General features: G+C 54.9%; 1 protein-coding gene across 5 annotated transcripts; it reads right to left on the bottom strand.

The window, feature by feature from the left end:
* Positions 1–1805: 1805 nt before the first annotated feature.
* KCNS1 (potassium voltage-gated channel modifier subfamily S member 1) lies at positions 1806–15663 on the bottom strand. 5 transcript variants are annotated; one of them, XM_074553507.1, is made up of 4 exons: positions 14327–14445; positions 13067–13256; positions 8933–9925; positions 1806–4293 (listed from the first exon to the last, which is right to left on the bottom strand). In XM_074553507.1, exons 3-4 carry the CDS (start codon positions 9896–9898, stop codon positions 3856–3858), a joined length of 1404 nt encoding a protein of 467 aa, XP_074409608.1. In that variant the 5' UTR covers positions 9899–9925; positions 13067–13256; positions 14327–14445; the 3' UTR covers positions 1806–3855. The 5 variants fall into 5 exon arrangements, with proteins under 5 accessions (XP_074409608.1, XP_074409609.1, XP_074409610.1 ...); XM_074553508.1 differs by lacking the exon at positions 14327–14445 and adding an exon at positions 14107–14230; XM_074553509.1 differs by lacking the exons at positions 13067–13256; positions 14327–14445 and adding an exon at positions 14779–15663.
* Between the last annotated feature and the right edge of the window lie 537 nt (positions 15664–16200).

The following is a 16200-nucleotide window of genomic DNA, read 5'->3' as shown; positions in this document are numbered from 1 at the left end:
AATACAGTGCTGGACGTGGAGGGAGCCCAGAGTCCCTGAGTCCCATCCTGAGTGGTGACAACAGCCTCCTGCAGTCCTGTCTGTGCAGACTCAGCAGACAACTGAGCTGTAAGGTGCATTTTCCTCAGCCCAAGGGGCTCACAAGCTCTGGACCAATATTCCTTCACTACAGAGAGCAGGATCTTGGAAGAAATGTGGGGCAGTTTTTCTCTCAGCAGACTCGAGGGCTGGATGTGAAGATGCTGTCAACATTGCTGGTGCTGCAGGCCTGACCTCTGGGTTTTATTCCCTGAAATGGTGTGGCCTGTCTGGGCACATTTGGTTAATTTAATTCCATGCCTTCAAGGCTGCTCATTTGGCTCTCTCAGATGGTCAGAATAGAAGTCTTGATTTTGTGTTTCTTCTACAACTAAGTTAGCAGCTTGGGTTCAGATAAAGGCTAAAGTGAACCCATAAGTATATGCAGACCTTGGTGCTGTCTCACTACAAGGCAAAAGTGGTTTAGCATTATTTTGTAAAAAAAAAAAATGGAATTACTGCACTGTTTGTTTTTACTGATCTCCTTCCATAGTTCAGCAAATAGAAGTAACACTGATTCAACATGTCAAGCACTGTGCTCAAGCAGTGAGAACTGATTTTTGCTGAGATCAGCAGGGTTGTAAGAATCTGTGAGCAGGAGAGATCCCAGAAACACTACCAGTGAGGAGTCTTTCCTTCCTATAGATGAAGCCCTTTAAAATCTCCTGGTTTTCTAATTACCAGCCAAGTGCACAGACCATGCTCAGGGTAGTCACGGATCTGAAAGTTGGCAAAGCAAAAGAAGTTTTAAACAAAGGTAATGAAGTTTACTTTGTCTCTTTGAGCAGAGTTGTCTAATTCTCAGCTGCATTAAACAGCTTAATAAGGTCACTCCTTAATCACCATTCCCTAGAGGCAAGAGAGTCATGCTTTAGTCAATCATTTGGTGAATGTGGAAAGCAGCTTTGTAGGAATAACCTGATAAAGTGTGTAATTGATTTACCCACTGTATCAAATGAAAATGCAGCCACTCAGGAAAACTGATGAGGGATTAGCAAAAGAACAAGAGTTTCCTACTTGCCTTAGCACCAGGAAGAGAAGCCTGTCCTTGCAGCCCAGTGCTGCACAGCCTGGCTGGGAGCGTGGGCTGTGCTCACCCACTCTGCTGCTCGGCACCTTCCTGCTCTGCACAGCTCCAGCTCTGCCAGATCTGCCTGCACAGCAGTGGGAGGATTTTCCTGGTGCACTTACTCAGAGCCATACAAATCCTAATGTCTTCACAGGGAGCAGGAGGCTAAAAAAAGAAAACATCTTGCGTGGCTTTCCCAAACCGGAGCTCAGAGCTCTCGTGCCCCAGCCCCCTCTGATGTGCCAGAGGGGCTCACAAATCCTGCCTTGCTTGTAGCCCCCAAGGTAGGGCAGCTTTTGCCTTTGAATGATTGGCAGAATGTGGATTTTTAATTTTTTGTTAATTTTAAAATTTTTTTGTCTTTTCTGAGAGACAAAAGCTCTCAAAAGAATAAAGATTGAACTGGTTTTACCCCATCATGCCCAGCAGACCGGGAGAGCAGTGGTGCCCTCCCCAGCCAGCCCCTGCAGAGCAACAGCCTAGAGAACCCCAGAACCCCCCTCATTTCAGAGCATCAGAGAGCCACAGACAGCGCCAGGATGTCCAGGCATGAGGACAGCTGTCAGCTAGAGAGCATCCAGCATCCCTCAGCATCCCAGCAGCATCCCACCCTGCATGAGCACATCCAGCTGCCACAAAACACAAACCAGCATCCACAGCAGGTCATTGAGGTCTTTAATAAAATATACAGTATGCATCCCATGCATAGATAGAAAATTAATTTACATGCTCCTAATTATTTGCATAATGCTTTTTCATTAATAGATATAATTTACTCTTCACATTTGAATACATTTTGCTACTGGAATATTGATGTTGAGGAGGGGAAACTCCTTCCTGTATTCAAGTAACAGTGCAGCAGGAGCTGGTTGGAGCAGAGGGTGCTGCTCCCCAGTCCCAGCTCCCAGCAGGAATAAGCACAGAGAGGACCATGGAGTTGGTACTGGAAGACTTGATGATGCCAGAAGCATGAGCACCCTCCCATCCCACCCCACCATTCCTTGGGGACCCTCCCTGGGTCCCACTGGGCTTAGAAAGGCTGGACCTGCACCAGTGTTGTCTTTCCTTACCCGTGACCAGCAGATGGCTACAGGCAGAGCCAGCACCAGCAAATAGAGCTGTGCTGAAAACCAGCCAGGAAAGCAGCAGCAAAGCCATGATCCAGGTACCTGGGGTCATCCTATAGCCTTTAAAGTGTGTTTGAGGTGCTTTGGGATTGTGGGATGCACGTTTCTCCTGTTGAAACAGGCATTGCTGGGTGCACTCCTCTGTGTGAAACGGAGCTGCACAATTTCCAAACAGACTACAGGAGGGAGGGAGAGGAAAAGCTCTGTAGGGAATTAATGCTGTGCCCTGAAGGTGCTCACGTGGGCTGGGGTCCAGGCAGGAAGGGGTTTGTGTTCCAGGCTGGCCTCCCTGCCTGGCTGTGAGGGGCTCAGAGGCTGTGGTGACAAAAGCAGTGCAAGGTCCCCTCTGCCCCATCTCTCTCCCTGCAGGGGGAAAGTGAGTGCAGCAACACTTGGGGGGCTCAGCTCCCTGTGAGGACACCTGGGCAGTGTGACCCCCTCCTTACAGCCCTCCTGGCCCTGAGACAGGGCAGGACACAGCCAGGCTAGGGGCTGTGGTGAGGGAGACCAGGGCTTGGGGGACAGCCCCGCTGGGATTGGCTCCTCAGCTCCCCCAGCCCGACCCCTTTGACTGTGCTGCCTCGGAGTTGAGTGCTCCTTCTGCCCTCCTGGCCACCCCCAGGTGTGTGGGCAGTGTCCATCCCCATGTGTGGGCAGTGCTCTCAGCTGTGCCACGCTCCCAGCACAGCCCCAGATCCATGCAGGTCCCGGCAGAGACAGTGCAGGAGAGCAGATAAATCCCAGCAATGGGAAGAAGCTGGGGTTCAGTCCATCCCACTCCCATGGGGCTCACCCTGAGCTGGACACTGCCTCTCCTCTCATACAGGCTCATTCCCAGCCCCTTGCCTTTATGGCCTTTGGAGCCTTTTGAGCCTGTTTCCTGCTGGGGGTAGGACAAGCTGTGAACACAGCACAGATCTGTAAGGGCTGCCACCCTGTTGAGGGCTGCCTCATCCTTGAGCTATTTAACCTCACCCTGGACAATACAAAACACTAGGGCAGAGGAAAATCCCTCTCCATACACCTGGGGCAGTGCCTGATCAGGGGTCACTTGCATTTCTTATTTTCAGCCTCCCTTTCTGGCAGAGGTATATCCAGCACCACAACCTCCCTTTGCAGCCACGGAGGCTGAGACACATCCAGGCAGGCACAGGGTCTGGAAGCAGCCAGCACCCACTGGGCATCTCCTCCAACCCCTCCTGTCCTTCACAGGGTGATGCTAGCCATGGCTCCTCCGCCATGGTGTGCTCACTGTGAGCAGGTCCCATGGGCCCCAGGTGGGTCCCACATGTCCCACAGGCCCCAGGTGGTTCCCAGCAGGTCCCATGGGCCCCAGGTGGGTCCCAGCAGGTCCTGAGTGCCCCAGGTGGGTCCCAGCAGGTCCCATGTGCCCCAGGTGGGTACCACATGTCCCACGGGCCCCAGGAGGGTCCCAGCAGGTCCTAAGTGCCCCAGGTGGGTCCCACATGTCCCACATGTCCCAGGTGGGTCCCACATGTCCTAGGTGCCCCAGGTGGGCCCCACCAGGTCCCGGGTGGGTCCCAGCAGTTCCCACATGCCCCAGGGCTGCAGAGCCAGGGCTCAGGGGCTGGGCTGGGCCCTGGGGGTGAGGCCCTGGCGCTCGGGGCTGGGCTTGTCCAGGGAGGTCTCGCTCAGGGCCTCGGAGTCGCTGCCGCCCTCCTCAGGCTCATTCTTGCCGCTGTTCCTCACGGCCGCCTCCAGCGCCTTCTGCTTGCGGTAGAAATGGGAGAACTTGTTGAAGATGATGGTGATGGGCAGCGCCACGACCAGGATGCCCCCCAGGATGCAGCCGGAGGCCGCCAGCTTGCCCGCCACGGTGACGGGCACCACGTCCCCGTAGCCCACGGTGGTCATGCTGACCGTGCCCCACCACCAGCACGCCGGGATGGTGTCGAAGCCGACGTCCTCCTCTTTCTCAGCAGTGTAGGCCACGCCAGAGAACACAGAGACCCCCACAGCCAGGTAGAGCAGCAGGATCCCCACCTCCCTGTAGCTGTGCTGGAAGGCAAAGCAGAGCCTTGGTCAGTGAGGGACATTGATCAGGACACAGAGATCCCACAGTGATCAGGACACAGGGATCCCACAGTGATCAGGATGCAGAGATCCCACAGTGATCAGGACACAGGGATCCCACAGTGATCAGGATGCAGGCATCCCACAGTGATCAGGACACAGGGATCCCACAGTGCAAACACAGCCCTGCACAGACTCCCTGCACTCCTCCACAGGGATCCCAGTGCCTCCATCCACCCCTGCTGTGGGATGCCCTGCTCCAGGGGTGGACTAGGGTGGGGCAGGAGTGGCTCTCACCTGGAGCAAGTGGTGCAGCCAGGAATGGTTCCTGGCACCCACAGCTGCTTCTCTGCACTCCACCAGGCTGTGAGAAGACAGATCTGGGCTCCCCAGCCAGGGATCCCCATCAGAAGCTGCTCCCCTGCCTCCAGCACTCACTCTGGCCTGATCTCAGCTAACAATATTTAGCACATTTTCCTTTTATCTTGGCAGGTCCCCAGAAACCACCTAATAGCAGCCACTAAAAGAAGCAATTTGTACCTTCCTGAGTCGCTGGCACTGCTCGCAGGGAGGACATGGTCTCTGCTGCAGGCTCAGCTCAGCTCTTACCCAGCTCTCAGCCCAGGCTCCCTGGGGACCCCTGAGCCCCAGGGTCCCTCCTGTACCCCCACATCACTGAGCCTCAGCATTTGTGAAACCCTTTGTTACAAACATCACATCAGAGCTGACACAAAACTAAACATCCCTGGTCATCAGGGACCCATCCAGTGTCAGCATGGGCTGGTCTTAGCAGCCATCCTACAGGGTGCTGCAAGGCCCACCTTGATGAGATACAGCCCAAGGGATTTGGGAGCCTTGGTGGGAATAGAGCCATGGGACACCAGCTCTGATGGCAGTGGTATGCAACACTCCTTGAAGAAGACATCATTTCTCTGGTTTCAACCTAAAACCTTCATGCTGTGATCTTTCTTTTTATATTCCTAATATTTGAACAAAGTATAAACCTGTGCCAGAAGCCCAGGGGGAACAGGCAGTGGGCAGCTGGAGGACCAGGCAGCAAGTGATGCCAGGAAGGGACTGCCAGGGGACACCACCATCCTACCAGCATGGCTTTGTGCAATCACACTTCTTGACTGCCATAAGTGAATTTTTTGGATATTTCTGCCCACTGACCTGCCAGCTTGCTCTTCATCTTTTGGGGAAAGGAAAGCAGAGCTCTGTTTGTGGGGATTTTTTTTCCCAGTGTCCTAACAAGCAGAGAATGCTTTATTGGAGACCACATAACAGCTAAAGGAAACAACATTTGAGCAAAGCAAACAGCAGCAGATGTGGGAAAACGCTTCTGTGGTCAGGGTGAGACTTAAAAGGAAGTGGATTCATGGCAGTGAATGAGGAGACTTTGCTTAGACAGCTGGCAAAATCTGCTCAGATAATGCCAGTAATACCAAATAACCTACTCTTCCTCCCCTTCCTCCTCCTTCTCCTCCCTTTCTCCTCCCTCACCTATAGCAGTGCCGGGGGAGCTCCATGAGGAGGACAAACAGCTCAGAGCCAAGGGTATATCACTTGGCTAAGAATGACCTGGCTGGAAGTTAACAGCAGGTCTGCACATCCCAGCTGGGGACCAGCAGCACCAAATAACCTCATGCATTTTTAAAGAGTATCACTTCTGGCCCTGGGATGTGTTGGAAGGGGAAGGTAAAGGGGAAGTCAGGCAGCTCCACAGCTCCTGCTGCTTCAATTTACATGCAGGGTCAGAGTTTGCAGCACAGGGAAGGCTCCAGAAACCTCCCAGCTGATCCTCAGGCACTGGCTGCCATCTATTTGCAGCCCTTTATCTGCAAAACTTCTGTTTTGCTCATTGATTGAGGGGGAAGGCAGGTGGAGTTTGGCTGGGATGGAGTTTTAGCCATGGTTTGAGTGGGATGCAAGCTCAGCCAGGGTTCAGATGGAATGCAGGTTTAGCCAAGGACTGGGTGGGATGCAGGCTTGGATAGGGTTTGGGTAGGATGCTGTTTTAACCAGGGTTTGGGTGGGTTGCAGGCTTAGCAAGCAACCAGCCTTGGGGGAGGCAATGCTAGGTAATAAAAAACTCCAGCAAAAAGCCCTCCAAGCAGCTTCCTGCCAAATGCACATCTTTCCTCCAGCACAGCAGAAGAATTGGAATGGAAGAGCCCACTTTGAGTCTTGCTAGAAATAGCGGTGTGGAGACCGAGCAAAGATAGCCCATGGTAGTGACAGCAGGGTGACAGGGAATGTGCAGAGTTCCGACCTCTTTATGTATTTAGGTCCCTGAGGGGACAGACAGCAACTCCTGAAGATCCCTGTATGTGCTGTAATTACCCAGGGACCAACATCTATCAACAACCAGTGGGAAAGGGGATCCAAACCCACACCACAGAGCTGCAATAGCATTAAAGGATGTCAGGCATGGTGGGGAGGAAGAGCAGAGACATGTAGGAAGCCTCTCCTCAAATTAAACACGCTGTGGATCAAGCCCCAAGCAGTCTGAGGGCTGTTCAGGGTTTACAATGCACAAATGGCAGAATTCCCTCTGCTAGCACTCTGGAGGCAGGGGAGCAATCATTCAGCTTGCCAGAGCCATCGCTCCCCCTTCCTGGCTGTGAACAGCCTCCACTGCTCTGCTCCTGCTCTCTGCTCTCGCAATAGGAAGTAAATTATGATTAACAAGACGTTGTAATTTATGTGCCCACTAAATCACAATGCCAAGCTGCTGCATCAGATTTGTGTCTTTGCTCATCCCCATTTAGAGCTGGCTGTGGAGTCCCCGGGAAGGGGCACTTTCCAGCACGTCACTGGGTGAATCAGCCGCTCGTCAGAAGCCAGAGCCGCGATGCTGCCGGCTCCCCAGACCTCCTGTACTGCTTAGTAATGTGCACATGAGTCCATCAGTGCCTGCTCTGCTGAAAGGTGGTGTTCATGCTTGGATGGAGCACCAGCAGGACTTAGGGAGCCCTTTCCACCTGTGCAAAAATTTCACCAGTGGTTTTACCTGAGTCTGTCACTTGTCAGTGCCCTTTCAAGGTGAGTGTTCAGAAGCAAGTGTGATGCAGGTAGGACTTCAGGCATCTTCATTTCAAGCAACCCACCCTGGACCCTGTTTTCAGCAGGTTTTGAGGATGCCAGGAATATTTTGATGCTCTGTGGGCTCTGCAAGATTAGTTCTGGGCAGCGCTGATCCTGCATCAGAGCAGAAGCTGGCAGGAGACCTTTCCTGCTGCCCATCCTCACCCCATTGACACTCAGTGGTTGCTTTCCTCCGTGACTCAGCCATGGGAACGGGTCCAACCCCAGCAGCCAAGGCCAGCACACCCCATGCCAGCCCTGCCACTGCTGCAGCAGCAAAAACACGGTGTCCCCAGCTACTCATCCCTGACATGGCCCTTCACAGGGAGCAGCACCAGGAGCTGCAGCTCCCTCCCATGCCAGGCACTGAGTGGGAGGAGAGTGGCCCTTTGGTTGAATTTCAGGCTCTGTTACAAAGATTGGCCATTCATGTGGTACACCAGTTGTTTGAAGGGGGTAAAGCACGGGGATATTTGTGCAATTGGCCCAAGAAGAGGCAATGTTTGCCCTGGTGATCATCCCCCCATGCCCAGCATCAGCTCCATGTGTGGTGGGGCATTGGGAGCATGTGTCACTCTGAGCAGGCTCAAGGACCAGCTTTAGGATTCCTGTTGATGCAATCACCAAGAACCAGGGACAATTAAAGGCTGAGTTTAATTGGCCTCTGCAGCAGGCTGGATTTTCTGTGTAAGCACAGGAGATGAGTTTCCTTCTCCCCAGATTCAGGAGCATGGCTCTCAGCAGGAGGAGGATGGAGGGGAGAGATGGTGGGGGTGAGCAGAGCCACACTGGGTGTGGAAGCTCTCCTGCTTCACCACTGAGCTGCAGTGATGGAGGTCTGGCTGCAGCACCAGGATAGTGACAATTGCAGGACAGATTTCAAGTTGCCCTTGGTCTGTCTGAAGAGGCCAGAGGTGCTGTGGGTGGGGGTCTGGAAAAACACAGTCTTGGAGCTTGTTATGGGGGATGTGGACCCTCTCACCAGACCTGCAGGGATGCCACTTCTAGGTATATCTGAATCCTGGTCCTCCACTTGCTCAGCATTTCCTCCACACCTTCCTCCTGAGGACCACATGGTCCTGGGACCAGCTTCCCCCAGCCCTGCATGCCAAGGTTTCCATCACACTGAGGGGCAGCTGCTGGAAACCCAGGCTCTGCTGAGGGCATAGACCCTGCCTGTGGCTGGTTGTCTCGCACCATGAGATTCACCCATTGCTTTTCTATTGCTGCTTTGTGCCTGTCCCAACCTCACTGCATCCTGAAGCATTCAAGTATCAACTCAGCTGGACCAGGATTTCTGTTTCCCTAAATGAAAAGACACCAGGGGTTGGACACTGGCCTCTGGTCAGCTGGCAGCATGCCCTTAGGAGGGTTCCCCTTTTCCCAGAATGGGGTCAGGAGCAGCCCCGAGCCACTCACACTGGTGCTGGCAGACCCAGCAGCTGCTGGCTGGCGTGCTACCTGCTTAGCAGGTCACTCTCAGCCCTACCAGGCACTAGACTAAAGGAGTAGGCAAGGAGATAGAGAGCCAGTTTACCTTCAAGGTGGCCCCCAGTGACCTGAGTCCAGTGGAGTGCCGAGCCAGCTTCAGCACCCGGAATATCCTCATGAGCCGAAACACCTGCACCACCTTGCCCAGGTTGCCCAGCTCTGAGTCACTGCCCATGGTCACGTCCACCAGGAGGGTGAAGTAGAAAGGCAACACTGACACAATGTCAATCAGGTTCAGTGGGTGCTTGAAGAACTTCCTGGGGTTGGGTGAGAGCAGGAGGCGGGAGGACACTTCGAAGGTGAACCAGGAGATGCAGAAATACTCCAGCTTGTGCAGGATGGGTTCATCGAGCACATTGCCACTCTCATCCACCTCCTGGTACTCTGGCATGCTGTGGATGCACATGGTGGCTATGGACACCAGCACCACGCTGATGGACACAAAGCTGAAGAGCTTGCTGGGGATGGAGTAGCCGGGGTTCTCCATGGTGAGCCAGAGGCGCTTGCGCAGGTTGCCGCAGCGCAGGGTGCTGTAGCGCAGCAGGTCATGGTTGATGTCAGAGATCTCATCAGGGGACGTGTCCACGCTGCTCACCTCGCTCTCCTCATCCCAGTTGTGGTGCCGGCTCTCCAGCTTGCGCTCGTGGTAGCGGTAGCTGCAGCAGGAGTCCAGGAAGAACTCGTTGATGCCCCAGTACTCAATCTCCTGGCAGAAGGAGAAGACGCACAGCTCCTCCATGACGTGCAGCTTGCCCGTCTGGTAGAAGTGGAGGACGTAGAGGAAGAAGCCGGGGTTTCTGTCGAAGTAGAACTCCCTGGCGCTCACGTCGTAGTCATCGCAGAGCTGCAGGATGGACTCCTCCGAGTCGCAGGAGAGCAGCCGGCCCAGGCGCGTGTCGGGGAATTTGGAGAGCGCGCTGGAGCTCAGCCGCCGCCGCAGGCCGCCCACGTTGATGTTGATAACGTCCTCCTCAAAACTGGGACCCCAGTAGTTTAAGGTCTTGTTGACCATGATCAGCAGAGCAGGAGTGGGTTCCACCTGTGGATGAGACAGCAGGGCTGGAGGGTGCTCCTGGCAGAAGCACCCTGGGGAATGAGGAGGGATGTTTGCATTTTGAGAAGTGAGGACCAAGGAGAGAGAAGAGGAAAAAAACAGCTTTAGACTGCTGTTCTCCTGTGGTATGGAAGCTAAAAAAAAGAAAAGCCAATGATTTTTCCATGTGAAACTTTTCCTTGCTTTTTTACCTGCTAAAGTTTCTCCCTCTGCAGGTTGTTAATGGCCTAAGGAAGGCAGTTTAATTCACCTCCAGCACCTCACCCATGGGGCTCTCCTTCTTCAAACAGGTAATTAGTCACTGAAGAGAAGATTTATTCCCCAAAGAGCCTCCCGGAGGAAGAATTAGATCTTGTCAAATCACCACTGCTGTGATTCTGCCAAAGTGCTTTGTAGCCCCATTACCCACACTACTAATTAGACCTGGTCAAAAAGTCCTTAGATGGTGCAATCCTTCAAGCAGCACAGGCAGTTTTGCCAAAATCAAAGAATTGTCACAGAAGGTGTCGATTTTAAGGACAATTTGAGAGGAAGAAGTGTCAAAACAATTCATCTGCCTGTTTTGTTTCCTCTTGTGTGTTCTGCCATGTAAAATATTAAGATTATTTTGATTATGTTGAAACATAACAAAAACATGATTCAGAATCATTGATGACTGAATAAAATCTTTATGTCGATGGGGAAATAAAAACCCAGAGTTTTGATTTCTATTGCATTTTAGGGATTTATAAGTTTCAGGGAGCTGGGCTTTTTTGTGCAGCAGAAATTCTATTTTCCAACGAGAAACAGTTAAAGCATCATAGAAAGAGAAGCATTCCCAGATGCAGATGCATTTACCTGTCTTGATGAGAAATTTAGAGCAAAAAGGCAAATAAAAAGCATCATGATCTTTATGCACCACCTTGAAGCCAGATTTTTCCACCTGCCTTATTCATCAAAACAACCAGAGGACATGGAGCAGCCCTGTACTCATGGGATCTCCCTGCTCCTGGCACGAAGTCGGGGGATTTGAGGGACACTGCTTTGCTCTCTTGGTGAAGGAATTACATTTTTTCCTGTCTTATGTCACCCACAGAATTTTCCAAGCTTTTAGGGGCCACAGGGACAGAGGGCACAAACAGACAGCAGGAGCTGAGGATAAAAAGGCTGCAGCCCCTGCAGTGATGCTGAGGTGCCAGCAGACCCCACAGAGAACAGCCTGGTGTCACACCAAGGGCCAAGGCCAGGTCAGGGACATGAGGTGGATCACAACACCCAGGGGAGTCCTGTGAGTTCTTCCTCAGCAGCTATCTCACAGGATTTTTGGGGCAAACACCAGGGCTCTGCCTGCTTTCCAGTCTGAGAACCTCGGTGTAAAAGATCTGTCAGACTGGGAGGGACCTGGGGGACACTGTCACCTCTAAACCTGCAGGGCAGAGCTGCAGAGGAACAGGTAATGGAGCCATGGTTGAGCCCCGGAGGTGTTTTTAAGCTTAGCATGGCTGTGGGTACAGGAAATGCCAGATTTGTGTGAAACAGCCTGGCAAAGGCATCTGTGAACTCCACTGCATCTCCCAGCCCGGGGCTCCTTAAAGACACAGCTTTGCACCACAAGCAGCACTTCCATCACACCACGTCTGGAGGAGGCAACCAGCTGGTGATAAACCTCAGAGCTTAATGGACTCCATGCCTTGCCTTTCAAACGGGAGGCAAGAAGGAGAAGGATCCATTTTTAATGCTTAAGCCAAAAGCAAGGGAGAAGAAGGGGTGTAAACCCTTCTTTCAGGGATAAATTGGAATTTCAGTGTCAGATTAGCTTTTCCAGAGAAGACATCACACAGCCCATCTGTGTGGTAGGGATGACTAATCCAGGTTCCTTCCAGAAGGATGCTCATGCATTCAGGCTGTAAGCACACATGCACAGATGGGGGGCCCTGGAGGTGCATCTGTGGGATCCAGCTGATCCCAAAACCACCCTCAGACTCTCTCTGCACCCTCCCTATAGAGCAGCCTCTCTGAAAGGTCAGGCCACCAAAATCAAAGGCAAGGTGGCTTGGGGCTGGGCTAGGGCACAGGACAGCCCAGGATGGCAGGACAAGCCTGAAGCATTGCTCCAGCTCAACAGGACCATCCCCAGAGCACAGCTGTGGCTCTGGGTGAGACGTGCCAAACCCAGACAAACAGAAGGGGATAGCTCCTACCTCTCTCCCAGCTCAAAATTAAAAGGTGGGTGTCAGGACCCTGCAAGCTTTATATCCCAGGGAAATCCCTCCATCCCTCCTGCACTGGAAGCAGCCTGAGGAGAAGGGTCACGAGCTGCAGAGGTGTTCCTTTATGATGTTCGCTTATGAATAGACCAAATTATTTCTGCCCACATACAGCTTTCATCTAGGAATCTAAAGCAGCAATTAATAGTTTTATAACTCTCTTGCCTATTTGTTCCACAAGCAGCTAAACTCAGCTTTAGAAGAGAACTGGGCTTTGAACTGGGACCCAGTGTGATCTCCCCTGTTGGACCATCAAAGCGTGCACCCCATTCACATTTGCAGGGGAATCAGCTGGGAAACAGAAGCTCACTTTGGAAGCTCGGGTGATTTTTATTTAAAAGCACGATGGACAGAGAATACAAATGTGTCTGTCTGGGAGAAAGTGAATTTGCAAAATTTTCCTTTAGTTGACCCAAAATTTCCATGAATGATTGGAAAAAGGGAACAGATCAAGCTAGTCTCTTTCTGATAGATGTTGAAATATATTGTAAGCTATTTTGAGACAACCGTCAGAATTACACAAGCCCAGTGTGAGCTGGGTGTTGGGCGTTCAAATTAATATCTATCTTGTGGAGGAAAAAAGTCTCTGATATATGCATATATGACAGTAAAAATAAAATATAAAACACATCAAGCATGTCTATAAGAAATGCTAGAAGAGTTTCCCTTGACAACATATTTTTTTTCTCAAAGGCTTTCAAATGGAAGTTATGTATATTTATTCTACCTGGCAGAGGGAACTCAGGGGAGTGGGAAGGAAGGTGCTGATAGACATTCAAGTGAGGATGCAGCAAGTGCAGGGAGCATTGCACACAGGGTCTTTTCCAACCAGGTACAATGGATTTAGATTAACAGCCCAAATAAAAAACCCTGTACTTACAGCTCAGCGAGGCTTCCCAGCAGGGAGTCGTGTGGCTTGTCTCAAAGGAGCCATTAGAAATGCGTAGAGGAGGAGGAGGAACCTCTTATCCTTTGCCTGTAGCCTACCCTAAATGCCCTGTCACCCGGGGCTTGGGGCCGTGCATGTCCCAGGTGTGCAGGGCTGGTGGCTGCAGACCACTGAGGAGATCCTGTGCAAGATATCCATGAGACCAGGGTAGGACTGGGAGTCCCCTGCTGAGTACCTGAGGGGGCCCATGGGGCTGGGGGGCGTCCCAGCTCCTGCAGGGTGGTGTCCCCACATGCTGGGACAGGACTGGGGAGACATCTGCCTTCTGGTCGTCCAAAATTGCCCCTGCAGAGCCCCATCCCCATTGCTGAGCGTCTCTGTGCTCATCGGCTTGAAGATGCTCATGTCCAAGCCCTGCCTTGGGCGGTGCGGGGGTTTGCCAGGCAGGCAGAGGGGAGAATGGAAGGGGGTTCCCACTGCTGGCTGCTCCCTGCAGGCAGAAGACGAGCTGCTGCTCTATGCTGAGAGGCCACCAGAATGCTCAGGGCTGGAGATGGAGCTGACGGGGGACTCCCTGCTCGCCTCGGGTGCGGGAGAGGGTGACTACCAACAGACCAGCGCTGTGCCAGCCTCCCATCCCGGGTCTCACGCTGAGCGTGCACAGCTCTCCAGAGGGACCTCCGTGCTCCCTTCCCCGGGGAGGGGGAATGCAGCCCCCGGGCAAGGCAGGCTCCGGGGCCAGGGACTCCCCTACACCCGCCCGCAGAGGCACGGGGAGGAGTGTCCCTGCGCCCCGGCACCCAGCAGCATCCCGGGGCGTGGATGCTGGCACGGCGGCTCCCCGCTTACCCCGGGATGTCTGTGCCTCGCTTCCCCGCTCATCCCTGCATGCCGCTGCTCCGGCTGCCCTCTCACCCCGGGTTGCCAATGCCCCGAGTCCCCGACGCACCCCAGGCTGCTGACCCCTGCAATGCCCGGGGGTTCTGGTACCCCGGGTACTCGGGTTGCCGGTGCCCCGGTCCCTGTGTTACCGATCTTAGGGTCCTCGCCGCGCCCCGGGATGCCAGCGCCGCGGGTCCCCGGGATGCTGGTGCCTGCCGCTCCCCGGGATGCCGATGCCGCGGGTCCCCACCCCGCCCCGGGATGCCGCTGCCCTCGTCCCCGCCCGCCCCGGGTGCCGGTGCCGCGGTCCCCGCGCTGGCGGAGCCCGCAGCATCCCGCTGCCGAGCCCGGCCCAGCGCCGCCGCTCACCTGCCTCGGCGCCGCCCCCGCCGCAGCGAGCGCGCCCGGCGCGGAGCCCGAGCCCTGCGGGGCCGGCGGCGGCGGCAGCAGCTCCGCGGGGCCGGGGTCCCGCCCGCCGCCCTTCCCGGTGCCGCCCTCCGCCCGCCCGCCGGCGCCGCGGCGCGGGAGCAGGCGGGGAGAGCGCGATTCCCGATTCCCGGTTCCCAGTCCCCGGTTCCAGACCGCCGGTGCCCGGTTCGTGGCTGCCTCTGCCTCCCGCCAGCTCCTGCCCAGCTCTGTATAGGGGACAGGGCTGAGGGTGCCCGAGGAGAACCCACCGGACGAGACCCGCGAGATGAATTTGGCTCAACCGGCTGGCAGGTCCGCACAGCTCCGTGCGAGGCTGGCGGTGTCCCCTGCCACGGAACCGAATCGGGAATCTGGAGCAGGCGAGGGTACCCCTGGCATTCCTGAAGTCTTACCTGCTAGAAGTGCCTTGGAAGCTGGAGAGCTCACAGGATGGCTGTGCCAGCCGCGCTGGGGGTGCCCGTCTCACCCGGCCCTGGGCTACCCCAGGTCTTTGCGAGCGCTGCCCTTGGGGCTGAGCCCCCGCAGCCGGCAGGGCCGGGCTGTGCTGTGCCGTGCCCGTTCAGGCCGAGCAGGGCCCGGGCAGCGCTGCCGCCCCTCGCCGGGCACACGATACCCCCCTGCCCTCGCAGTCGCCCTCCGTGCGATCCATCTCCATCGTGCTCCTTGGAGCTGGGAGTGTGCGGGGCAGCGCGGCAGCCCCGCCGGGAAGCGCTGCCCTGGCTTGCCGAGCTCCTCGGTGTCTCTCCAAAGGCTCTCTGGGAGGTGGGAGAAGGCGAGCAAGCCCCGGGCATGGCACACGCTGCTTTCAGGTCAGCGAGCCGCCCGGGGCCATCCCCACACAGCGCACCAAGCGCCCCCGAAATCAGCCGCTGGAGCAGAGGGATGGGAAGGACAGCATGGGAAAGGGACCTTCCTAGGGTGACGGCCGGGGCTGCGTGTCCCCGCAGCGATGGCTCATTGCTCCGGCAGCCAGCACAGAGCAGCTGTGTCACACGGGCGGCTCGCACGGGGCGAGACTTCGCAGCACCCTCTGCATCCCTTCCATCGTCTCGCTGATTATAGCCCGAGGGGCTGGAGCCTGAGGGCTCTCAGCCTCCTCCAGGCTTGCACGAAGCGGACTGAGAGCTCTTTTTGGTGGCGAGCATCCTTCCCCCTGCCCGCACGCCCGCCTTCCGCGTGTGCTGCCAGTCCTGTCCCTGTGCCAGGCAGAGCTGGCCGCTGCAGGGCCATCAGCGTGTCTCCATGTGTGTGATGTGTCAGACTGTGTGTGCCTGTGCTTGTTTACATGGCAAGGAGGCAGCGGAGGGAGGGGGAAGGGATGACTTTGAGGGAGGCCTCAGAAAAGAGGAAAAAAAGAAAAAAGAAAAAAAAAAGACAGAGGGAAATTCCTCTGTTCTGTGATATGAAGCAAAAAGCATTTATTTTTATGGCAATTAGAGATGGCTGAGCATCCCTGGAAGCTGCAAGATAAACATGCCCATCTTTGTCTGCTCCAGGCAGCTGCGAGCCTGGCTGACGGTGGGTGCTGAGCCCCAGCAGGGTGCAGCCCACAGGGTAGGAGGAGGGCTGGCTCCCACGTGGGGTTTTCTCTGCCTGTCACTGACATATGGTGATCAGGGTGAATTTTCTTTTCCCTTCTGAAAATAGTTCTCATCCAGCCATTTTTCAGGGAAGGAGCTGTGCCTGGCGCTGCAAGGGCGTCCACTCCATCTGGCACTTTGTGTCTGCACCAGAGCCCTGTTTATGCTCCACTACAGAGCAGACCTCAGCCCTGTCCCCCCAAAATCAGCTCTCCCAGTTCAAGGAGGTTTGAT

This window comes from Zonotrichia albicollis, chromosome 17 (genome assembly GCF_047830755.1).
Source record: "Zonotrichia albicollis isolate bZonAlb1 chromosome 17, bZonAlb1.hap1, whole genome shotgun sequence".
Taxonomy (NCBI): domain Eukaryota; kingdom Metazoa; phylum Chordata; class Aves; order Passeriformes; family Passerellidae; genus Zonotrichia; species Zonotrichia albicollis.
Note: the sequence above shows the minus strand (reverse complement) of the source record. Positions and strands in the feature narration are given on the sequence as shown.